The sequence below is a fragment of the Gopherus flavomarginatus genome, chromosome 4, assembly GCF_025201925.1.
Source record: "Gopherus flavomarginatus isolate rGopFla2 chromosome 4, rGopFla2.mat.asm, whole genome shotgun sequence".
NCBI classification, from domain to species: Eukaryota; Metazoa; Chordata; order Testudines; family Testudinidae; genus Gopherus; species Gopherus flavomarginatus.
This window is the reverse complement of record NC_066620.1, coordinates 126,678,454-126,703,800: the sequence shown is the minus strand read 5'-3', so window position 1 is coordinate 126,703,800 and position 25,347 is coordinate 126,678,454. Positions and strand designations below refer to the sequence as shown.

Genomic DNA, 25,347 nt, shown 5'->3' with positions numbered 1-25,347 from the left:
CATAACATTGCACTGCATTTCAGACAGTGCCCTGCCCAGGAGAGGTGCTTTCCACTTCATTGAAGGACCATCCCTGAAAAGCCATCAACACAGCAGTCTAGCGCCATCAGTTTTGAATGGCTTTCAGCTATGAGCCTATCCCCATGGAATAATGCTTTTTTGACCTCGGCATGCAGGGGGTGGGGGCATGCATGACTGAGGGATGAAGTTGGAATGTCTCAGGCCTGGTCCACACTACAGCGTTAAATCAATTTAAACAGCATTAAATCGATTTAACGCTGTACCCGTCCACACTACAAGGCACTTAAAATCGATTTTAAGGGGTCTTAAAATCGATTTCTGTACTCCTGCTCAATGAGAGGAGTAACCCTAAAATCGATATTACTATATCAATTTAGGGTTAGTGTGGACGGAAATCAAAGTTATTGGTCCCATTCTTTTACTGAGCTACCCAAAGTGCACCGCTCCGGAAATTGATGGTAGCCTGGGACCATGGATGCACACCACCGAAGTAATGTGCCCTAGTTTGGACACGTAAAATTGATTTTATAAAACCTGTTTTATAAAATCGATTTTATTAATTTCGATTTTACTCTGTAGTGTGGACGTGGCCTCAGTGGAGCACATGACAAAGAGACAGAGACTGTCCTTAAGAGAGTGGCGCTACTCTGAGAAAGACAATCCATCATCACTAGTCTGCTCAAAACAAGCGATTTTTGGCTCGTTTAGGGGAAGTCGGGCTGGTGATTTTAGGCAGTTGTGGCCCATAGGCTTTTCCAATGCTTTCGTTGGTGCCCCCTCTCCTCTTTGTTTGAGACCCGCCCAATATCATGGTGTTTTTTTTACATGAACCCTGCCTTCCACTTATTTTTTCCAGGTTTTGTAGGTCTTCCCCGCTGCCCCCAGAGAGACAGAAAAGGACTCTTCCGTGCCTGAAACACTGACACAAACCTTTAACTCGCTGAAAGGAATGAGCTCAGACTGTGACTCAGGACTCTTGTTATTTTCAAAGACGTATAACAAATAGTTTTACTAATGAAGTTTCTGTGGTAAAGAAATTGCTTCACTAAGCCTCTGCACCTTGCTTTCCTGCCTTGTTTTCCATAAAGGAGTTAAACTAGAAAGCCAGAGTGTCCTCAGCCTAGGTAGAGCTCCAGAGGAGCAAGTAAGTGACTGGGAGGCTCAGGTGGTCTAGGATGCTGATTTTAGAGTTAAGGGCAGATGGCAGTGGCACCCCAAATCTCAAAGAAGGGCTCAGATGAAGAGCTAGAACTAGTGTCTGGACTCTTCCCAGACCCAGATAGCTTGGAAGTATATGGGAGCCAATGACTTGAGTCATCTCACAACAGACTGGTGACCATAGAATAGTATTGGGCCAGGTTGTAATAGTTGGCAGCATGGGAATGCAAGATTCTGTCAAATCTACTTTCCAAAAAAAAATTCAACTTTTCATTAAAAAAAAACCCCAGTACCCAAAAGCTTAAACATTTTGCTGCTGTGGAGCTTCATGGGAGTTGTAGTTTGGTTGCATCATATCCCCATTCTCCTCTAATAGGATGGGCTTCCCAGATGGATATCTCCCATAACGCCGTAGGGCCAGGGTCTCCCATGACGAGTTGCATTTCCTCTCCAAGAAGGGAGATCATGAACACTATAGGAGATGCAGTCCAAGCAGGGAGCCTGGCTTACAGAGGAGATTGTGAGTGAGACACCCCAAACTGCAACTCCAATGAGGCAAAGCAGATTTTGGTGTTTTGCAGAAATATTTCCACTGAAGATCAATATTTTATGTGGAAAACTTATACAAAAATTTTGTTGATTTTGTGTAAATTTTGTGCAGAAAAACCTCAATTTTTTTTTACCAGCTCTAGTTTTAGGGTCTCCGTCTTCTGGTTTCTGAGTATTCCAGGTGCTCTTTGTCACATTTTCAAGATTTTCACCACTACCACAAGCTTTTTTCCACAACAGAGTAAAAGCTGACATTCTGCCATTTACTCTTGTGTTTGTTTTGTTTTTTTCTGTCTGGTATTACCTCTCCAGAATGCATTTTTTTCCAGCAGAGTTCAGTATGGCATTTTTTCTAATCCAGCAGTATGAATTGTTGCGGAAAAAATAAAACTAATCGTGCGCACAAGCCACTATATAACCACATTCAGACTTGGGGTGACTGTACCTTTTGAATTATTACTTTAACTGTTCGTGGCATAGATGCTTTTGTCATGTATGCCACTGAGGTGAACAGTGAGAGCATGGGCAGAAGGGAGAAGTGCAGAAAAGCCAGTGTCATGTGCACTTACCTTTCATCATCTTGATTATTTGCATGACTGCTCCAGCTAGATTCTAGTAGCAGCGAGCCACAAAATTACCTTTAATTCTTCACCTCAAAGGAGACTTTTTATTGCTAATTTGGTTTTGAGCCGGTCTCTGAGCATACAGAAAATGGAGTTCTACCTGGGGAAGAGATCTTGTTATGATCTGGTTGACAGGGCAGCCTAAGGCTAGGTCTACACAACAGATATTTTTGCTGGCATAGCTATGTCTGTCCTGGGTGTGATCTCTGACAGCTGGCTGTCAAAAGCTCCTAGCGGACACACAGTTGTACCAGAAAAACAGAGGCTTTTGCAAGTGTCATTTAGTTTGCTCAGGAGGGGCTGGAATAAGCTATACAAGTAAAAGCACAGCTTTGCCAGTGCTAGGAGCACTTTGCTAGTATAGTATATGGGTATAACTATGCTGGCAAAGCCTTCCAAGTGTAATCCTGGCCTAATTCTCTTTGAATGCTGTGCAATTTTAAAAGTGGTAGGGGCAGAGTCTTGAAAATGATCAGTTTCCAGTTGTAGCTTGCTGTGATTGCTTTTGAAATGATCTATGTAAAATTTATAAATGACAATACAGCTATGCATGTTTCCCCCAAAATAGGAATAGAAAATACTACAATAAAAACTTTTTTAACTGGCATGTTGGGAGAATGGGGGAGTGCTCATGAGCCAAAAATTCCAGTTAACTAAGAGGGAGGGAGTTTGGGTGCGGGAGGGGTTTTGGGGCACAGGGTTGGGGTATGAGAGGGAGTTTGAGGTGCCAGATCCAGACGGCGCTCACCTCATTTAGCTCCCCACAAATGGCGACATGTCCCTGCTGCTCCTAGGCAGAGGCACATCTGGGCATTTCTGCACACTGCCTCCAACTACAGGCGCTGGCCCCGCAGCTCTCATTGACTGCAGATCCTGGCCAGTGGGAACTGCGGAGCCAGTGCTCGGGGCAGGGGCAAGGGCAGCATGCAGAGCCACCTGGGTGCGACTCCACATAGGAGCAGCAGGGATATGTCACTGCTTAAGAGGAGCAGCAGGGATATGTCGCTGCTTGCGAGGAACTGCCTGAAGTGAGCGCCGCTCGCATCCAGCACCCCGAAATCCCTCCAGTGCTTCAACCCTCTACCCCGAGCTCGCTCTCACACCCAAACTCCCTCCTAGAACCTGTTCCTCCACCTAGGAGCAGCAGGGACATGTCGCCACTTCCGGGGAGCCACGCGGAGCCAGGAAGGGAGCCTGCCAGCCCCGCGCCAACTGGACTATAAACCAGACTTTCTATGAAGATCAGAAATTCCAGTTTATATAGCTTTCTGATTGGTAAAGTATCAGATAACACAGCTTTTACTGTACCTAGAATCACCCCCACTGGGACAGGTGGGATGAAAATTGGAACTTCCTGCACAAGTGGGAACATGTGCCCTAGGAGCAATTCACTTGGAGAGGGCAACTTTTAAAGTAGGGCCACAAGAGGGGGTAGTTGTTCAAAAGAACCAGCCTGAGACCAGGGTGCCCACATGGATGTCGTAGAGTCAGAGTTTAAGGCAAGAAGGAGACCACCAGATCATTTAGTCCAGTGGTCCCCAACGTGGTGCCCGCGGGCGCCATGGTGCCCGCGGGAGCATCCTAATGCACCCGCATCCTGGCCCCCAGGAGAACACCCGCCGAAATGCCACCAAATTTCAGCAGCATTTTGGCGGGGACGCCTCTAGATGATAACGCTTGTCCCCGACAAGTGACGTCATCAAGAGGCGTCGCCCTCGAATTTCAGCGTGGACGCCTCTCAATGATGCTGCTTGTCAGCGACAAGTGGCGTCATCGAGAGGCGGCGACGCTGAAATGCTGCTGAAATTCGGCGGCATTTCAGTGAGTACTCCACCACCGCAGTGGTCCTTCGGCTGGCGCCCGCCAGCCAAAAAGGTTGAGGACCACTGATCTAGTCTATCCTCCTGTACATCACAGGCCACAAACACCACTGAGCACCCACACGTAAAACCTAACAACCACAACTGAATCCAAGTATTGCAGCCCACAAGAGACTAGATTATGTGCTACAGGCAGACAATAGGCGGGACCAAGGTGCACCTGTGGCAGAGGCTCTTGTAATGGCACAGAAATGATTAAGTGAGAGACACCCAGTTAATCTTGGCAAGTTACCTGCACTCACACGCCACAGAGAAAGGTGGAAAAAAACCCAGGGTTGCTGCCAGCCTGACCTGGGGGAAAATTGTTTCCCAACTCCACATATGGTGATCAGTTAGACCCTGAAAACATGAACAAGAGCCCGCCAGACAAGCACCTGACAGAGAGACTGCTTGGTGCTATCCTATTCACCGTCCAACAATAAGCATCTCCAAAGACATTAGGCCTGCTTAGGTTACTGTCAGGGTGTGATAACCATATAGGTAAGATAGACATGGGGAGAGTCCTGTTTCTCTAAATGTTTGTTCCTACTGTGAAAATAAACAATAGTTTAAGATAGCTCTCTGAGCATGATCTAAACCACTTGTTCCAGACTCCCAAAGGAAAGGACCATGGGGACTGAACTCAATTAGACTTGCAGATAAGCACAGTTGATACGCCATGAACTGTAGCCCAGAGCCCACTCAGTGAGAGAGAGAGAATTGTGGAATTTCACCCAGGATAGGTCAAGCTACGAAGCCAGAGACCTGAAAGAGTAGATTCAGATACACAAGAAAGAGGCCAAAGGTGCAGCTAGTCCAGTAACCTTGACAAGTCCTGCCAAGAGAAACTGTCTAGGAGATTTAATGAATTGGTGAAGCCCCATGGTTCCTCTGGCCCTTGCTTTCTGAGTTCTGTTGGTTCTAGATCCAAAGGTAGAGTGGAGTTGCCAATACCTTGCATCGCTGTGGTAGGTTTTCCTTTCTCTCAGATCGCGTGGAGCATTTTTCACCACAGAGGCCCTCTGATTTACTCCAGTATAATATAGGGTAGAATGTAACCCAGTAGAGCCAACAGCAATTTGATGTTATTGGGACCTTTTATGTTTCTTGAGTTTTTATGATTTGTGCTCCACAACATTAAGTTGTATTTGTTCAACTTTTTTTGCATTTAATTTCCTCAATGTTTGTTTTGTTTTATTTTTTATCTTTAAAGAAACAAAGAAAAGGGAAACTGTATCCTGGAGCTTTTTAGCTGTCTGAACTTAAAATCTTCACTAACTAAACCAATGGAATTTTGACAATTCCTGGCGCTGGGGTATATTGACATTCTTTAGGTGCACTGGCATGTATATTGCACACTAAGATGACCTTAAGCACATGATCTATAGAAGTACATGGAGTTAACATTAAGTGATTATTTTTTGCACACATATGAAATGAATTAAAATGGTCAAATCTAATTAAAACCAAATTATTTCAGATCTGATAAAGGCAATACACCTCAGTGAGGACTAGTTGCATACCAATCCTCTGATTCTGCCAATGGATTTATGTGCACGAAGCCAGGTTCAAGTCAATATATAACTATATCTTGGTAACTGTAATGGAGGACACTGGGATATCTACTCACAGTGCATCGCACCTTTATCCGTAACACCGTGCTGCTGTGTGGACACAAGCATTGTAGTATGACTGTTATACATGACGTAGTGTCAGTGTACTCTTCCAAAATAGCGTTTTTTATTGTACTAATAAATTCTACATCAGTGCAACTTCTGCTTGTAGACAAAGCTGTGCTTACCAACAGATGTTGCTACTGAGTGATAGCTATGTTTATTATTGCTAGTCAGAGGTAGCACCACTAACGGCAGCAATCTGCTCAAAAACCTCAGTTGTTGTTTATCCTTACCATTTGCCTGTAACATCAAAAGTAAATAGAGCCACTTTAACAAAGGGACTTTTTAGTGGGTGTTTTTTCCAATAGTGTGAACAGTAGGGATTAGAATCTCATTTTAATGGAATTTGATTGTATGGTGGTAGCAATCTGAATTTTCATTTTCTGTTCACCTTTTTCCAAACAACACAAGCTAGTAACAATGATAAAACTTTAAAATAAGTGCTGCTTTCTGTGAAAAGTGTGTGTGTGAGATGCACTGAATGATGGCACTGTAATTATACAGCATTGTATTAAAGTTTGACAGGTTGGAGCTTGTCTTTGCAAATTATATCACCTTTTTTGTTGCCAACATATCACACCTTCACCAGCGCTTCATTTTTATTTGCCATTTCACCCAAATGAGTTAAGTATTTTTCTCTAGTAGTTTAAAATGAAGGGGAATGACTGTTTGACCAAAGTAACCCAATGTAAACTTCTGGATAATTACAGTGTGAGAATCTCCAACCATTCCGAATAATTATTGTTTGTTTGTTAACAGTGATAGTAGCAGTCATTATTTTAGCACTGATAATGTGCAAAATACTGTACTAGATACAAAGGTAAAGACTATCTATGCCCCCAAGAGCTTAAAATTTGAGGACTTGACCCTGCAAGCACTTAGGCATGTGAGTAACTTTACTTGCTCAAGAAGTTCCATTGAATTTACTGTGAAACCCAGAGGCATGTGTTTGCTTAAAAATATAAACTTCAGACTACTGGTACGCTTACTCTTAGTCCCACTGTGTATTGCTTCCTTAGTAATCTGAGTCTCTTTTCTATACCGATTGCTTCCTTTCTCTCAACTAATGCTTTCTCTACTCAATCTCTGTCCCGCCCATTCTAACAGAGGTGGCTAGAGTTTTCATTTGAACTTTCCAGTTGTCATACCTAATGCTGTAACTGACAGTTGTGCACCATCAGTGGCTCTAAACCATCCTGTAGTGCTTTTGCTCCATTGCCCACTCAGTGTCTGTTTTCTGTGTGCAATTGGATAAGAGGGGAAGAGAATAAACTTGACTATAATAGTGGTGACGTAGTGTGGAGTTGAATTCTCTCTGCTTTCACATATGGTCCAACTTCCTTCTCCCCTAGCAATACTATGTATTGTATTTCACTGAAACATGCAGTGGTAACTAGGAGAAAAATGATGGCAAAATCATGATAGCCAGATACTACATTTTGTGCTCGCATTCTCAGCAGGATTTGGCCCTAAAATAGAACATTAGAATAAATTCATCTGTATGTGATTCCTTCAAACTTGAAACAGTAGTTTCTCCCCCATGCCCCCTTCTTGTTTTAAAAGAAAGATGCTCTGACTCCATCAATTTTAAATTTACAGGGACTTCTGTATAATGATGACTGAGCTGAGGAGGAGTAATACAAAATAAAATGCTTTATTTTTGAAACTAGTGAGTGACTATTGATGATAATGCCTTATATATGTTGTTTTTACTTCCTTTCTCTCTCACCCCTTCCACTGCAAACAGGGGATGGATGTGGGCACATGGTGGTATATCAAGACAGTGGCACTCTGGCATCCAAGAACTATCCTGGGACTTACCCCAATTATACAGTTTGTGAAAAGAAAATTCAAATACCTCAGGGAAAACGACTGATCTTAAAAATTGGAGACTTGGATATTGAATCCCAAAAATGTGAATCTAACTACCTTACCGTCCTTAGCTCTTCAACAATCCATGGTATGTATGAAAAATGGGTAAGATCATAAATTGTTAAGATTGTGGGTTTTAATTGATTATGATCAGAGGAAAAGTATGGAAATTGTTACCTTGTTTCCTTATCAGAAAAATCTTCCTGTGTGCTAGAGTATTCTGTTCTCAAGCATGTAAAGTGGTTAGTGTCTCACATATTGTAAGAAACATAGAAATACGACCATTCTGTACATGCTATACAACTGCCTGGCCAAAGTGAATGTGCAACAAGTACTAGCATGTTCACTGACAGTTTTAGCCCGAAATATGTGAAATTTAACAATTATGAACTTTATATTGAAAGCATAAAGGGTTAGGCATTGCAAATGCTAACTGATCAGTCTCTCCTACACCCTTGTGGTATATAGCAGCAATACAATTAAAATGAAATGCTTCACTACTTCACTAAACAGAGGTGAGATGCCAGTTGTAACTGATCGCTCTGCAATAAGTCTCAAAGGCTCTCCTATCTGTGGCTAAGTAGGATACATTTTTATTGCATTGTGGTAAAGGAAAGCCTGAAGCTAGGAGAAGGTGCCCAGGGGAGCCTGCAGTTGGCAGGGGACTTAGGAACAAAAGACTGGACTAGAGAAGGAGTTAGGACTGGAACAAACCTTAATTAACAATAGATTTTGTTAACTCATAAGCTTTAGTACCCAAACTTTCGTGAAAGCAGAAATGGCAAATGCTCGGCCAGTTTTCACTGAGGTAAAATAACTGGACTAGAAGTTAAATTATGTATCCCGAATAGATATGTTAAAACTGCTTATTCAGAAGAGCTAGGATCCTCTCTGGGGATACCCCGTGCCTCCCCCATATCAACTTTTGAAAACTGTAGTTGATGTTGAACCTTTCCACCCATTCATCATGTAGGAGGTAAATTACCTTTCATGTCAGTGTGAGCACTAACAAAAGTCACTGCTTTATATTCTGATGAAGGTGTGTGTAATTAGAATGAACAGATACTACACCATATAAGTTCTTATTATTAGATAAAATTTTACATAAAACAAGGAATGTTGGTTGAAGAATTATCTGTACTGTTTTCTCACCTGTACGTGCAACATTGGAAATCACTGATGGGTTGGAGTAGAGCAGTGGTTTTCAGCCTGTGATCCACGGACCCTTGCGGGGTCTGCAGACGATGTTTAAGATTTCCAAAGAGGTCTGCGCCTCCATTTAAATTTTTTTTTCGGGTCTGCAAATGAAAAAAGGTTGAAAACCATTGGAGTAGAAGGGAGGGGGAGAGTTAGATAAATTCTACTTGAACGTTTGCTGGTTTTCAAGGTGACCCTAGCGTGGTGCTTGTCTCAGTAAAGTGTGTGAATCTCTGGAGTTACAGATTCACAAAGTATCTTGAGAGTAAAGAATGATGATTGCCTTTCATTCATGTGTGTAATAGAGCTATAATTCATATGGTGCAATAAGACCAAGTGAGTTATTAGGGTCTTTCTCACAAATGGAGATAAAGATAATTATTGCCCTTCGTGGGTGAGTAGTTGTTTTTAAAATAGAAAGTCTTCTCAAAGTGTTGAGTGATATGTTCATATCCAGCACTTGCATATATGCTGATCATGAGACTGAAAATGTTTGATGTGATGGTGGGAAGGGTTGATCAGGTTATTTCTGCAATTTTATTCACTTAAAGTATCTGGGAGAACCCAGCAACAAATTGTACAGGGCAGGTCATCATCTTTCCTTAATCATTTCCACATGATCTCTAACTATGTCTCAGCCATCCCATCCCACCTCATCCCACATGTGGTGAAAGGAGGCTGTAAAGGGGATGGGGTCTGGCTCTCAGCTGTTCCTGACATAAGAGCCCCAGACTCCCTTACTCAAATATTGTCCCTTCTTTAACAATATTAATCTGATTAATTTCCCCCTTTTTTTATCTAAAATACACTTTAAAACAAAATCACCTGTAACTTGGTTACCAGTAACATACGTCCAGCCATTTGATTATTGCATTTCTGAATAATTTTTCTTTGGTATAGCCTTGACTTATAATCAAAAGATTTTAATAAGAAAAGGGGGAAAATATGTACATATTTTAGAGTTGGAGAATAAGACTTAAATACTGGATGAAGTTCTAACCTCCTGTGCCTCTGCCCTCCTCCCCTCTCCCCTTTAAAAATTAGGCATCAGCCAAAAACATGTGTTCAGGAGGCTCAGTTTTGCAGTTTTTTCAGTCCATGGACAAGAAGAGTTGAGCATTATGCATAAATAAATTACCATATAGTAACTTTAACTGTTCCCACATCCTTTTTCTAATTTACATTCTCAGTAACCAGCTGCACAGTTGGCAGATTTCACTCATACTTGAGCAGGGTGGATTTGATTTAAATCAATTTGAGATCATGATTCAAATTGCTAGTGGGGAAGACTCAATTTAATCATGGATTTCTACATAAAAGTGCCGCCTTGTTGGTTGTCAAGTATCAGAGGGATAGCCGTGTTAGTCTGGATCTGTAAAAGCAGCAAAGAATCCTGTGGCACCTTATAGACTAACAGATGTTTTGGAGCATGAGCTTTCGTGGGTGAATACCCACTTGGTCGGATGCATGTGGTGGAAATTTCCAGGGGCAGGTATATATATATGCAAGCAAGAAGCAAGCTAGAGATAACGAGATTAGTTCAGCCAGGGAGGATGAGCCCCTGTTCTAGCAGCTGAGGTGTGAAAACCAAGGGAGGAGAAACTGGTTTTGAAGTTGGCAAGCCATTCACAGGCTTTGTTTAATCCTGAGCTGATGGTGTCAAATTTGCAGATGAACTGAAGCTCAGCAGTTTCTCTTTGAAGTCTGGTCCTGAAGTTTTTTTGCTACAGGATGGCCACCTTAAGATCTGCTATTGTGTGGCCAGGGAGTTTGAAGTGTTCTCCTACAGGTTTTTGTATCTTGCCGTTCCTAATATCTGATTTGTGTCCATTTATCCTTTTCCGTAGAAACTGTCCAGTTTGGCTGATGTACATAGCAGAGGGGCATTGCTGGCATACGATGGCATATATTACATTGGTGGACGTGCAGGTGAATGAACTGGTGATGGTGTGGCTGATCTGGTTAGGTTCTGTGATGGTATAGATATGTGGGCAGAGTTGGCATTGAGGTTTGTTGCATGGATTGGTTCCTGAGCTAGAGTTACTATGGTGTGGTGTGCAGTTACTGGTGAAAATATGCTTCAGGTTGGCAGGTTGTCTGTGAGCGAGGACTGGCCTGCCACCCAAGGCCTGTGAAAGTGTGGGATCGTTGCCCAGGATGGGTTGTAGATCCCTGATGATGCGTTGGAGGGATTTTAGTTGGGGATTTATGTGATGGCCAGTGGAGTCCTGTTGGTTTCTTTCTTGGGTTTGTCTTGCAGTAGGAGGCTTCTGGGTACACGTCTGGCTCTGTTGATTTGTTTCCTTATTTCCTTGTGCGGGTATTGTAGTTTTGAGAATGCTTGGTGGAGATTTTGTAGGTGTTGGTCTCTGTCTGAGGGGTTAGAGCAGATGCGGTTGTACCTCAGTGCTTGGCTGTAGACAATGGATCGTGTGGTGTGCCCAGGATGGAAGCTGGGGGCATGAAGATAGGCATAGCGATCGGTAGGTTTTCGGTATAGGGTGGTATTAATGTGACCATCACTTATTTGCACCATGGTGTCTAGGAAGTGGACTTCCTGTGTAGATTGGTCCAGGCTGAGGTTGATGGTGGGGTGGAAGCTGTTAAAATTGTGGTGAAATTTTTCCAGAGTCTCCTTCCCATGGGTCCAGATGATGAAGATGTCATCAGTGTAGCACAGGTAGAGAAGGGGCGTGAGTGGACGAGAGCTGAGGAAGCTTTGTTCCAGGTTGACCATAAAAATATTGGCATATTGTGAGGCCATGCAGGTGCCCATAGCAGTGCCACTGATCTGGAGATATAGATTAACATCAAATTTGAAATATTTGTGTGTGAGGATAAAGGCACAGAGCTCAGCAGCCAGTTGTGCTGTGGCATCATCAGGGATACTGTTCCTGACAGCTTATATTCTATCTGTGTGTGGGATGTTTGTGTAGAGAGCCTCTGCATCCATGGTGACTAGGATGGTGTTTTCTGGAAGGCACCAATGCATTGTAGTTTCCTCAGAAATTGTGGAAAAACAACGTTGCTTGCCTCATAACCTAAGTCGTGCAGAACACAATACCATCCACAGCCTCAGAAACTACCCTGACATTATAATCAAAGAGGCTGAAAAAGGAGGTGCTGTTGTCATCATGAACAGTTCTGACTACCAAAAGGAGGCCGCCAGACAACTCTCCAATACCAAATTCTACAGGCCACTTCCCTCAGATTCCACTGAGGAATACACTAAGAAACTGCACCATCTACTCAGGACACTCCTACGCTAACTCTGGAACAAATCAACATACCTTTAGAGCCCTGACCAGGGTTATTCTGTCTACTACCCAAAACCCGGAAATCCTGGACACCCCATCATCTCGGGCATTGGCACTCTGACTGAAGGACTGTCTGGATATGTAGACTCTCTACTCAGACCGTATGCCACTGGCACTCCCAGCTATCTCCGTGACACCACTGATTTCCTGAGGAAACTACAATGCATTGGTGACCTTCCAGTTCATTTTTGAACTATTGATGTTCCATAGCCTAATGGAAACTACTATTCTATATAAATGAGTGGGTTTGAGGATTTATATTACCTGATTGATGATTTTTTTTTCTGTTTCCTCTTTAATAAGTCTGTGACTCTCTAGGAGTTAAACAACAAACCACCTAAATATAAGTAATATTTAAATTTGTAGCGTGCCACAGTTTTTATAGACTACCATAGATCATTTTGGTTTTAATAATTCTTGAAACTGAAAATTGCTTATGGTGAACTACTAAACCCTGCCTTTCAACTCCATTAAAAAACGGACATTTTAATACTCTTCATCCTCAGTGCTTTTCTTGAGTTTTAATAAAGCTAGGCATGAAACCATTGTATTTCCATATTTACAATCTCACTTTTTAAATGGCTGAACATTAAAAGAAGCTTTAATGTAGTTGTAAAATAAATCCTGCACTTCTGTAACCTGATGGCTCTTGATTCTCCCATGCTAAAGAGGTCAATAAATCATTCTCTTAAATCACTACTGACCAACATTCTAACTGTAAATGTGCCACATCTCTCAAGTCCCTCCCACTCAGTTGTTACTGGTAGTTCTCTACAATCCCAGTAAGCTCTGTAGGTATAAGGAACCTAATGCATTTCAAAAGTATCATATATACCTCAGGCTCGTTGCTCTACTAATAATCGGTGTTCACCAGATGAAGCCTCCAAACCAAGTATTACTCTGAGCCCAAACTATTAGTTACAAGTGCATGTGTAAAGGTACTTCTTCGAGTTCTTGCTCATGTCGATGCCATTCTAGGTGTGTACACACCCATATGCACAGTCATCAGAGATTTTTGCCTTAGCAGTATCTGTAGGGTAGGTTGTGGTGTCCCCTTGAGTGTTGCATTCATGCACTGGTATATTAGGCACCACCGACCCTACTCCCTCTCAGTTCCTTCTTTCCTCCCTTGACGGTTGGTCAGAGCACCTTGTCTTTGTATTGCAAGAGCCTTAGTGGTTCTTACAGTGCATTGTTCTGTCGCCTTTGTTTTTAGTTGTTAGATACTTAGACCATGAAGTTAAGTGTCTGAGTAGTTTAGTAGTTAGAGTCCCGGCTGGGACTTTGCCTCAGAGCGGGGCATGTCCTGTTCACCCAGCTTTAAGCCATGCTCATTGTGCAGCTGGCCTAGCAACCCTCATGAGAGCTGTTCAAAGTGTTTGAGGGAGTCCCGCAGAAAGGACAAGTGCAGGATCTGCAAAAACTTTTGACCTTGAACTCAAAAGAAGCGGGATATTTGCTTGAGGGCCCTCTGTATGGAGGCTGCACATCGTCCTGTGGTCAAAGTCGATGGGACCCACTGTCACCACAGAAAAAGGGGGCTTCAGGCAAGGGACTTGTGTTAGGCCACATGCACGCCCTGGAGCTACTTGAAGTACTGCTGCAGTTGGACCCCTTACCATAGCCAGTGACTCACTGTGGGCTCCTGAGAGCGACAGGGGTCCCAGCTCCTTGTAGGGCCATCTGTGCCCAAAGCAGGCCCAGTGGCCAAAGAGCAAGTAGGCCAGCTGGCAACGCAGAAGCCAAGCCAGGTGACAGACCCAGCTAAGGCTCCATCATCTATGGGCAAGCCGGTTATGGGACTACCCTCTAAAGCAGTGGAGCAAACCTGGTCCCCGGACCGCAAGTGTCAATCCTCATCACCACAGCCTAAGACACTGGCACTGCAGCCCCAATTCCTGGTCAGAAGACCTGGGTCCCTGATGCCAAGGTCTCCACCTATGAGGCATGCATAGGCATGCACAGCACATTTCATTAGAGTGTGCACCCAGGGAGCCCTGCTCCTGCCATGCCCTAGCCCTGCCCCCATCCACTCCCTCCCCCTTCCCATTCCCTGACTGCCCCCCTCAGAACCCCCAACCCTCCTGCTCCTTGTCCCCTGACTAGCCCCTCCTGGGACCCCTGCCCCTAACTGCCCCCCAGGATCCCACCCCCTATCTAAGCCTCCCTGCTCCTTGTCCCCTGACTTCCCCCTTAGGACCCTACCCCCTTTCTGTCCCCTAACTGCCCTGACCCTTATCCACACCCCTGCCCACAGCCAGACCCCTGGGACTCCCATGCCTATCCAACCACATCCTGCTCCCTGACAAGACGCCCAGAACTCCTAACCCATACAACCGCCCCTGCTCCCTGCCTGCCCCAACCCCTCTCCACGCCCCAACCCCTCTGTACACCCCTTCCAGGCCCATCTTCCCCCCCGCCCCGAACTCCCGACTCAGGCTAGAAAGCCATTCCATCCCCCACCACCTCCGTCAAGGTCATGGGGTGTCCCTCAGTCCAGCTCCTACAGGAAGAAGGGCAGAGACACAGGATTTAAAATGGTGTCATCCTTCATCTTCCTGTTCCTCTGCCTAGCCTGGTTCTTCCAAACGCCAAGGAAGCCAGAAGTGGGCATTTTGAGGATGCGCCCGAGGACGGTGCCCCAGTCACTTCCCAGGATCCACTCCCCTGCTCTTTCCTCAACCGCCTGAACACCAGTCGACCTGGTCGCAACTGACCTCGGACCATTGGGTGCTATCTGGTCATCCATTCGCACGTTTATGTCCCATTGCACACTTACCCAGCAGGCCCAGGACGATGCTGGGTTCAGTAGAGCAGTGCTGCAAGCTGCTAGACTGTGAACTCTGAGCCCACCTCTGAGGATACTGCTTGTGAGTCACCTAGACTGGAATTGACATGAGCAAGCACTCCAAGAAGAAAAAATGGTTACCTACCTTTTCATAACTGTTGTACTTCGAGATGTGTTGCTGATGTCCATTACATTACTCGTTCTCCTGCCCCCTGTCAAGAGTTGCCGGCAAGAAGGAACTGAGAAGGCATAGGGTTGGCAGCACCAGCACATGAAGACAGCACTCTTGGGGGCGCCTTAGCCGACCCTATGGATACCACTAAGGCAAAAATCTCTGACAGCTGTGCACGTGGCTGCTAGAATGGTTTAAAATTAATTTTATTAATCTTCTGATAGCAAAGCTAGTCTGACTTCAGTTTCACTAAAACTGCTCACCTTTGTCAGCCAGTCATTTAAATATTAACATAGCCATGCACATGCAACCTTCCAGAGAAGCAGGACATATCCTTTTCTCAGAGGCACAGCTTTAAAGCCGAAGACACATTTAATCACAGAGCGAGATGGACTAAAACATCAAGAACTTAAGAATAAGGCCCCATTCTTGCAATGAACACTCTGAGAGCAGACCCTTAACTCAGTGGGGCTCTCGACAGGCATTGCCTGCATGAAGCTTACTGCAGAATCAGAGCCTCATAAAAGAAAAATGACCTTTTAAATAATAGCTACTGATGCTTCTAGTAGTTAGCTGCTGATGTAAAAACAGGATCAACTATGTGGACTACTGGTCCAGGGAAGACTAAAATAATTGTCACACGGACTTGTTTGCATATTGTAACAATCTATTTCTTTTTTTTAAGATTGATAGAAAATGACTCTAGTGGCCATATTTCAATACTTTTGTCTGTCAGCTTCCAGCTCTTGTCCCCTAACTCAATCTTCCATTCCTCCCTTCCCCCCAGATTGCTTGGGGGTATTTTTATTTATTTTGTGAAATAACCTTCAAGCCTTCTTGTGAAAGAAGGGTGACTCTAAGCGCCAGCTTCCATTAGGCACAGCAGGGTCTTGAACCTGGATCCCTCAACATTCCAGGTGAGTGTCCTGACTACCAGGCTATTTCATTCTGATGCAGACTGAAAACAAATGTCAAAAATCAAAATATTTTGTGAAATGGAATTTGTGTTTTCCAGCCAGCCCTACATAGCGTCTGCTTGGGTCCTGAGATCAAAGATGAAGCCAACATAATCCAAGCCCATTGCCATATCCATCCTGGCCACTGGGGCACCCGAAGTACCCTGCTTAATAAATGGCAGTAGCATGCAGAAGTGTCAATTAAAAAAGTTGTTTTCCAAAGACAAACTCATCGGGACACAAGAGGCCCGAGTAGGCAGATGCAAGAAGCAGCCTGCTGCACAGGGGTCAGTTTGAGGGGAGAAGGCTAAAGACAAAGAGGAGAGACGAGTCCCTGGGGAATCTAAAGCCTCTGTAGATGTCAAAGTGAATGAGATCAAGTTGATAATGAATAAACTGGGAGCAGAATGACTGACCTGGAAGGAGGCATAGGGGAGAGTGTGGATATAGGAACACAAATTTATTAGCAAGTAGCCTATTACAGGAAAAAAAAAATTAAAGGACTTAAAAAGAAAAAGACCTTGTAAAGAAGATAGAGAGAACCATAAAAAGTAGCATTGGATAAGCAAAGACTCCTTTTTAAAAAGGAGGCACCAAACTTCTTAAGAGAAGTAGAAAGACTTTAAAACACAGATCAAATCAAATCCTGGAAAGTATGTAAGAGAAGCTAGAGGTAAACTACTACAGACGAAAAGGCAACTAGATTTACACAACTCTCTATTATGAAAAAGGTAACAAAAGCGACAGGCTACCTGCTAATATAAAAAATATGCAAGATTATAAAATCATTCCTCCAATGTGGGTGACTCCATATGAGCTAGCCACAGGTCCAAAACCACATGTGAGGCATTTGCCAATTTTTACAGGAGGCTCTAGGCTTTGCAACCAGCTACCTAAAGCTTTCTTGAGAAAGAAGCTACCTAAAGTAGATCAAATAGACCAGGAGCTCCTGGAGGAGGACACTGAACCTGAAGAAATTATAGAAGTTATTAAATTATGTAAAAATGGTAAATCTCCAGGCCATGATGGTGTCAGAGAAAAACTCAGTTCTCACTTTTTTGGTTGGGTGCAGCAAAGGCAGATACTTTATTTTCTCTTTACAATTGCATAGAGGGAGGGAGTGCTCTAGGACACAGGGTTTCCCCCTCCTAGGCAGGTCTCTCAAAAGATAAAACAATTACAGCAAGCATTTTTACCTTTTATTACATACAGTAATAAGCAACAGCTGCATTTTGTTTATACATAGGTCATCCTGATAACTTATTTTTCTCACTTATTTTGACACTAGTCCACATTCTGTCTTATCTACACAAGGTCGCAACAGGTTCTCACACAGTTCTTTCTCATTCGCCTCACGCAATTCTCACTTCTACAAATCTCGCGTTGTTAGGGTTACAGCTAGCGTGACTCTTGCTCATAGAGGTGACTGCATTGAAATCCCCTTCAGTTCTTGCTCTATTTCCACAATGGGTTTCCCTCAGAATTTTGCAAATTTTTCAGGGCACAACTGGCATAACCAGTCAGATGTCTTTAATGAGATTTTGAAAGAAAAAAGATCTCTGCTACCAGGAGAGGAGCGCATATTGTAGTAATACCAAAACCACGTAAAGACCTATCTTGTTGCATGGCATATACATCCATCTCTTTGTTAAATTTAGTTGCCAAGCAAATAGATTTTAAAAAAAATACTGCCTGTATACATTAACTAGATCAGACAGCATTTATGTGAAACTGGCAGTTAACAAACAACATTCACGAGAGTTTTTGACCTAATTTTTTTCAGCCGAATCAGCCAAAGAACCTCACCCGTTTTTATCATTAGATGTTGATAAAGCTTTTGAGAGAATTGGCAGTCCTTAAAATACTCCGTTTTATGCCCCAAATTTGAAAATTGGTTCTCTGTTGTATTCTCAGATCAGAAGGCTGCAATAAGAGTTGATGGACACCTGTGAGAAAGATTGCCTTTTTTCTCTTTGCCATGGTAATGGAACCTTCACAGATGGTCAGAAATAATAATATAAAAGAAATAAAAGTAGAAAACAAACCCGTATTTTATATGCAATTGCATGTGTAAAACCTTCCTGGCATGCTTCCTGAACTGCAAAAAGAAATAATGAAATTTGGTAAAGTTTCAGGTTTTAAAATAAAGTACAATAAATCTGAATTTCTGGACGTTGACATGGGCCCTGACTTGCAAAAATATAAATGGGTGACCTGACCACCTTATTAAAATACCTCGGAGTACATATATTTCTTTAAAAGCAGGATTTTATAGTATGTATTTAAGAAAATTTAGAACAGATTAGGAAAACTTGTCAAAGTGAAAAATCTCATAGCTAAGCAAAATTATATCAGTCAAAATTAATACCTTACCTTGAATCAGTTTCTCTTCCCTACACTACAGATGATCATCCTGGGAAAACTTTTTTGAAGACTGTGGATTGGTAATCATCCAATTCATTTGAGGCACAGGAAACCGAGTCAAGTGGGCCACCCTTTGAAGACCTTGGCAAAAGGGTCTGGTGCTATCATGCACTAAACAACATAATCAGGGAAGCCAAATCAGTAATGTGCTGTACTGGATAATTCCCAACCATAATAAATATTGGATAAAAATAAAACAGTTACATTATCGTACAGTCTAACTCCTCATAATTGCCTGTATAAAAAAAGAACGTATAGACCAAAAAATGTATATATACCCACTTTATTGAGAGCAACAATAGAGGCATGAGATAGGGCTTAATTTTTCATGTTATCTCATAACCTCTAATGCCCATAGTTGTTAACACCAAAATTCAACCCTAATGAATCTCTGGGAAGCTTGTGGACATGGGAGCATATTGGTACTATGAGATTGAGTTTGTACATTCAGATCATTCTGAAGAGATGCAACAGCATGCCAAAGGTTTTAAAATTCTGCATTACCAATAACTGCACCAGAGACTTTTTCAAGTCTCTCCCTTAGAAAGACAAACCCAAGCTTAAAATTGACAGATTTTTGACAAACCACTCATCACGCTTAGAAAACAGACCTGTGTGTTTCATATTTTAGTTTGATTATGACACCATGGCAGATGCTGTCTTTTTTTGATAAGCAAATTAATTAGGAAAGGAAGCTTAACCATTTTATAGAAATTCTTGTCTTCTCTGACTGAGTCATAGGCCATTTTTATAACATGCATTCACAAAGGAAATGTTCTAACTAGAGCTGGCTAAAACTTAGAATTTCTGGTTTGACGAGAATTCTGACACTTGAACATTTGGTCTAGGTCCGATTCAGGGCTGTCTTGAAACCACTGGCCCTGGAAGCCCATGCTACCCAGCAACCCACCCGGCAGGTTTCGGACACAAAAATTTGTCAAACCCACCATGTTTCCGTCAACCTTGTTGGGTTTTAGAAATTGGCATTTTTCACCAAACCCTGGACATTTTCTGCCCAGTTCTAATCCTAATTGCTGCTTCCTTTTTGTTACTGCTGTGCATACCTGATTTTGCCTTATATGTTATAAGCCTAGAGCCAGCCTTAGTCTGTCTTAGGGGGCTTAAACAATTTTTTTCCTCCCTGTCTTGTATATAACTGGCTTCTGATCATGCCACTGTGCACAGGGCTGGCCTGAGAATGTTGTGGAGTGGGATCTTTGGGGGAACTGCAGGCAAGGTGTAGCCCACTAAATTTGTTCTGTGGCTGTGATTTCATGGATCCCAAAGGTCATGGCCTCCACCGTTGCAGGCACATAGGGCTGAATAACCCTCATCTTTAGGAATAGTAACAAACTTTCATCCATAATGATTGTTTTATGTTCTCAAGGCCATTGTCACAAAGGAACAGCACTATAAATTTAGTTTACTAACAAAACAAAAGGCGGAGATTAGCATTGCATCTTCCACATATGCCAAATCAGCTGTGTAGGCTCTAAAGTCCTGGTTTATATACTAGACTTTTCTTCTACCAGCTTCCCTTTCCCTGAACTTTGATGCAGTTCTCTCGGTTACATAACCAAAAGAGACCAATCTTAATTTCCTTGCTTCATTCAGCAGCAACTCCCTTCTGGATGGTTAATGGGTAGGGTTTGGTGTTTTTTAAAGGAAATTCTGTCCAGTCCTCCTCTACCACATGCTATTGACAGCTATGCTGTTTTCAAGGGCATGGTCTTGGTAGGAGAGGCAGACAGGTTATAGTCACGGTTGAAAGAATCCTTAAGGCTTCGGCAGGGGCACACAGAGCCTAATTTCTCCCAGGCAGAGAGATGCTGACTTGAAAAATATATAGTCTCTATAGGGCAAATGTTTTTTAATAGAAGTCTCTTTGTGAACTTACATACATCATCTTACTGGAGAGTAAGTATTACACTATCTCCTAGTTTATGTGGCCATCTGTGGTTGAGAGGAGACCAGAGACTGAGTTACTTCTTGGTGCTCTTCCTACTTATTTTCAGTAGGAAAGAGCAGGGGGCAGTATCCAAGACAAAGACATTTTCTCTATGGGGAAAGGAAGAGGGTCCTGAAGAAAATAGGTCAACCTGGAATTATTGGCACCTATGCTATCTGTCAAGGGAAATACTGTGCCAGATGGTATCCTGGGATATTGTAGCTAGCAGCAGTAAAACTCCTGTCTACTTCAATGGGAGCATGAAGGCTACCCTTTTTATTAAAAGATTGTAAAATAAACTTGCATTGTCTGCTTAAAAATCCCTTCAAAGCATTCTTGTTTCAAGATGTTTTTAAGACTGAGCTAGAAAAATAGTCCGTCATTAGTATAAAAATGAATTGTTTCTGAATATTTGATGCTGTAAGTGGTGTTGGTGGTGTGTTTCCCTGTTCTACTCATGCTGCATGTTTTCTTTTAAGAACATGCATGCTTTTTGGTATTAAGTTGCAGTCATAGCTAAAGTTTCCTGACCTGTGTATCTAGATAGGTTATCTTGCAGACTCTGCATAGATGCCGTGGATTGCCTTTAAATACTCCACTCTTTCCTTAATGGGATTACTGCTGTTTAAAAATACTATACTTCAAAGGCCAAAGAGCATCAATTACCCACTTGAGGCTAAAATAATGGGAAATTTAAATGCCAGAGTTTTCACTGTACTTACAGGATTGGATTCTTGCCACTTTTGTGTTACAGTAACTTCAGATTTCAGACCCACAAAGATCTCAATCCAAACATCTGAAGTAAACATTTGTAATCATACTTCAAGAGGAGGAGTTTATTGTGAAATTCCTTATTTATCACAAGAGTGTCTATTCCCTTTTTTATTTATGTCATCTAAAGCTTTTGAAATCTTATTTTTACTGCATTTAGGACCATACTGTGGCAATAAGATGCCTGTTCCTAAAGAAATTATCTTGGATACTAATGAAGCAACTATTCGCTTTGAGAGTGGATCCCATGTATCCGGACGGGGCTTTCTGTTATCCTATGCCAGTAGTGATCATCCAGGTATAGTAATCAGTGCAAAAAGCAAATGCCCTTATGAATTAAAGAGAGAGAACTTGAGGGTACAGGTGAACGTGCTGATAATATTCATAAAGCCCAATCTCTGGGTGCCCGGTATTATCAGGGAACTTAACTATTTTAACCATAATTTTGAGAGAGAGATATGTAGATATTTTTAATACAGTGTACACATGTACTCCTGGGGGAATTCTGTGCCACTGCGCATGTGCAGAATTTATGTCCCCCGCAGATTTCTTTGCTTCCTCACTTTGATTTTCTAATGGGAAAGCAACAGGAAGCTACAAAAGTGGGAATGTGACCCTCTCCAGCAGTTTTGGGTACCCAGCAGCCGGCGGAGAGAGAAATCACTGTGGAGCAGGGAACAGGACTGGAGAAGACCCGGCTGGTGGCTCCTATTCTGCACCAGGCTCAACTGCTAGTCCCGGCTGGGCTGGGCAGGCTGGGACTTTCTCTTCCCCCTGCACAGCATCTGGGCCCGTGTCAGGCCCACCCCCAGATTTCTCCCCCAACTATAGGAAGCTCTGCAAACTCCCCCCGCCCCACTTCTTGCACCCATCACTCCTCAGCTGCTGGAGGAGGGACCAGTGTACAGAGAGTTACTCCCTCCCCCATCCGCCCAACCCCTGTGCATCCAGACCCCCTCACACACACATCCTCCCTGGTCAGTCCCACTCCCCTGGCACCTGGACCACCCCAACGACCCACCCGGGATTCCCACCCTACTGAGCCCCAACCAGCTGCACCTGGATCCCTGTCCCACTCCCCAAGCATCTGGACACCACCACCCTCCGAGCTCCCCACACCCAGACTCCCTTGCTGAGCTCTATCCTCCCCACACCCAGACCCCTTCCTGCTGAGCCCCAACCACCTTCACCTGGACCCCCCTGCAGAGTCCCATTACTGTTGCACTCAGAACCCCACAACAGGCTCCTGTGCATCCAGATCCTCCTCCCCTCACCCACACACACACAGATCACCACTGAGCCGCCTGTACCTAGATTGCCTGACACAGAACCCTCGCAGCCTGCACTTGGATCCCCTCACACTAAGCACCTCCACACTTGGATCCTGCTTTGCTGAGCCTGCCCACCCACACTTGGTGCAGAGGGGCAGAGCCCTGGGGTGTTTCTGGGCAGGCCCGGTCATTGCGCTGTGTCAGGGTTGGGTGCAGCCTCACCACAGAGTCTGACTTGGAGCAAAGCTGTACAGTGATCTCCCACCTCCATGTAGCCGATGCTCCCCAATGCCATGCTGGAGCCTCTGTATTTATTTGACAGATAAAATTTGCAGAATTTTAAAAGATTGTGCACAGAATTTTTAATTTTTTTTTTGGCGCAGAATGCCCTCAGGAGTAACACAAGGACAATTATAGAGTAGTAATGCATGCACATAGAGCAGTCATTGAAGTCCTGCATGGACTGTTTGCGGGATAGGGGTCATCTAAGCAGAAAATGAGCATATTCTCATTAAAGTCCTATTAAAGGAGGCCTCGGGCTCAGATATTAATCACGTGGTGATGATGTATCAGGTTGTTGAAGACTAACATTTAACACCAACACCTGATGATGTGATAGTTTCACTGTGCAGTTTACTTTTAATGGTAGCAGACAATCTGATTTATGTGTGGGATCAGAGGTAAGAGGGGAAGGGAAGGTGGGGAGGCTATCATAGCTGTTTCATACCTGCTAATAAAAATGTCAACTATCAAGATGTAAATGTATAAATAATATCTGGAGACTTTTTAAAATATAATTTCATGTTTAGCCAAATTTTCTCTACACGTTTATACTCTTCAGTCAGGAATGACTAGTTGTAATATTTTTAACAGATCTAATCACATGTTTGGAGAGAGCAAATCATCACGTGAAGAACGAATACAGGTAAATATGAGTGCAAAACTATGCTCTGCAGTTGTCTCGCTGTGTCTTGTTTGACCTGTTCATTGTTGTATCTGGATAAAGTATTTTGTTTGCAGCATGTAATATACTGAAAAGCCTAGCCTTTGCCCCAGGAATGTGTTTTCTTGAGAAGTTAGTTCCTTTTCAGTATAATGCTGTAATTATCTGTGGCTTATTTGTGAGTAGCGGAAGAGTCATCTCCCCGAGACTTCACTTTCCAGAACAAACAAGGGATGCTGCTACAGTGCTAAAACTTTCTTAATTTGTGGCATAAGTGGGCAGTGCTGGGGTAAACTAAAAATGCAGCGCTTGACCTTTGGAGGTACTGAGAGCCCTGAACTTCCATTGATGCCACTGGGAGTTGAGGGCATTAAGTATCTTCCAGGATCATACCCAAGGTACATTAAAATTGTTTCTAGGTTAGTTTCTTAAGGCAGTGATCCTGGCAATAGGTTTTGAAATCGTAATGGAACGCAAGCCAATTTTTTGTGCTCATGAACAATATTAGGCATATTTTTCTTCTCTGAGTTGCTTGGAAAGTTAGTATTTCCAGAACAAGCAGAACTAAAGAGAAAAAAATGCACTTAAATGATTAGTATTTTGGCTCTCTGTGTGTTCTACTATGTGCAGTAAGCTAATGAACTTGAATCTGAGAACAAATTTGCCTTTTAAAAACATGCTAATTTATGCTCAGCTAGAACACATTTCTAAAAATATTTCTTGGTGGGTGGGTGGGGGTGTGTGTGTGTGTGTGTGTGTGTGGCAGGCATTACAATCCATGTTTTAAACACGCTTCTGTTCTTTTATTGCAGCAGATACTGTCCTGCTGGTTGCAGAGACATAGCAGGTGATATTTCCGGCAATATAGTGGAAGGATACAGAGATGTAAGTATGAAGGGTAAACAGTGGACTTTAGAAAGATGGAATACAAAGGCAATTGCTAGGGTTGCCAGATCTCTGGTTTTTGACCAGAAAGTCTGGTGGTAAAGGGGACTTGAGAGTGTCCGATCAGATCTACTGACCCAACACCCAAAGTCCCGTTAGGGCAGGCAGGAAGGGACCAGGTAATCATGCATGCCAGACCCTACTCGGCTGGGTCCACCTCCTAACCTGCATTTAGCAGCTGCAGCTCCTAGCCCAGCTCCACAGGTGAGTCCCTCCTGACATAGGGAGTGGAAAGGAGAGGGGAAAAGCAGCGAATGACAGGAGAAGGCAGAAGAAGAGTAAACAATGAGTGGGGCCTTGGGAGAGGGGGCAGGACAGGGGAGGGACTTTGGGGAAAGTCACTCCTGCTCCAGTGCCCAGTTTTTAAATATTACACAAGTTGTCAACCTTAGAAAATTCATGGTTATTTAGCAGCACAAGCAAAAATGTCATTCACTTTTAGCTCTGTTAGTAATCCCGTTCACTGGCAACTTTACTACTTACATGTTACCAAACAAGCCAACCACCCATTTATGAGCAAGAAACATGTCACAGGAAACCATGCACTGAAAAAGATACTTTTGGCTTCTAGCTACTGTGATTTTTGTTCTCCCTCTCTCATTTTTTGTCCACTAAGTGGTACTGGTTGACGTGTTAAACTATTCCTACAATCTCAGGATTCCTGCTCTCTCTTTTAAGAATCCAGTGCTCCCCAATTCCAGATCTGTTACTCCCTGAACAGTGCTATACCTGCTTATCACAAATCTTTCCATTTTTTTAAGTCCGTCCTCCTAGGGAAAAAAATCAGTTCAGTTAGAATTGGATTTTGACACCAATTCTACTTCATTTCAGAGTGATTTACTGGGATATCTTATGTT

The 25,347-nt window shown here is 43.2% G+C and overlaps 1 protein-coding gene across 3 annotated transcripts in view; it reads left to right on the top strand.

Moving 5' to 3' along the window:
• DCBLD1 (discoidin, CUB and LCCL domain containing 1) overlaps positions 1–25,347 on the top strand; it is an 82,576-nt gene that overhangs the window by 28,939 nt on the left and 28,290 nt on the right. The window contains exons 2-5 of one of the 3 annotated variants that reach the window (XM_050949596.1): positions 7,634–7,846; positions 21,492–21,629; positions 23,476–23,527; positions 24,361–24,430. In XM_050949596.1, the coding sequence (XP_050805553.1) occupies positions 7,634–7,846; positions 21,492–21,629; positions 23,476–23,527; positions 24,361–24,430 (473 nt within the window). Of the gene's footprint in view, positions 1–7,633; positions 7,847–21,491; positions 21,630–23,475; positions 23,528–24,357; positions 24,431–25,347 lie in introns of all 3 variants that reach the window. The other 2 variants (XM_050949594.1, XM_050949597.1) reach the window with 2 other exon arrangements.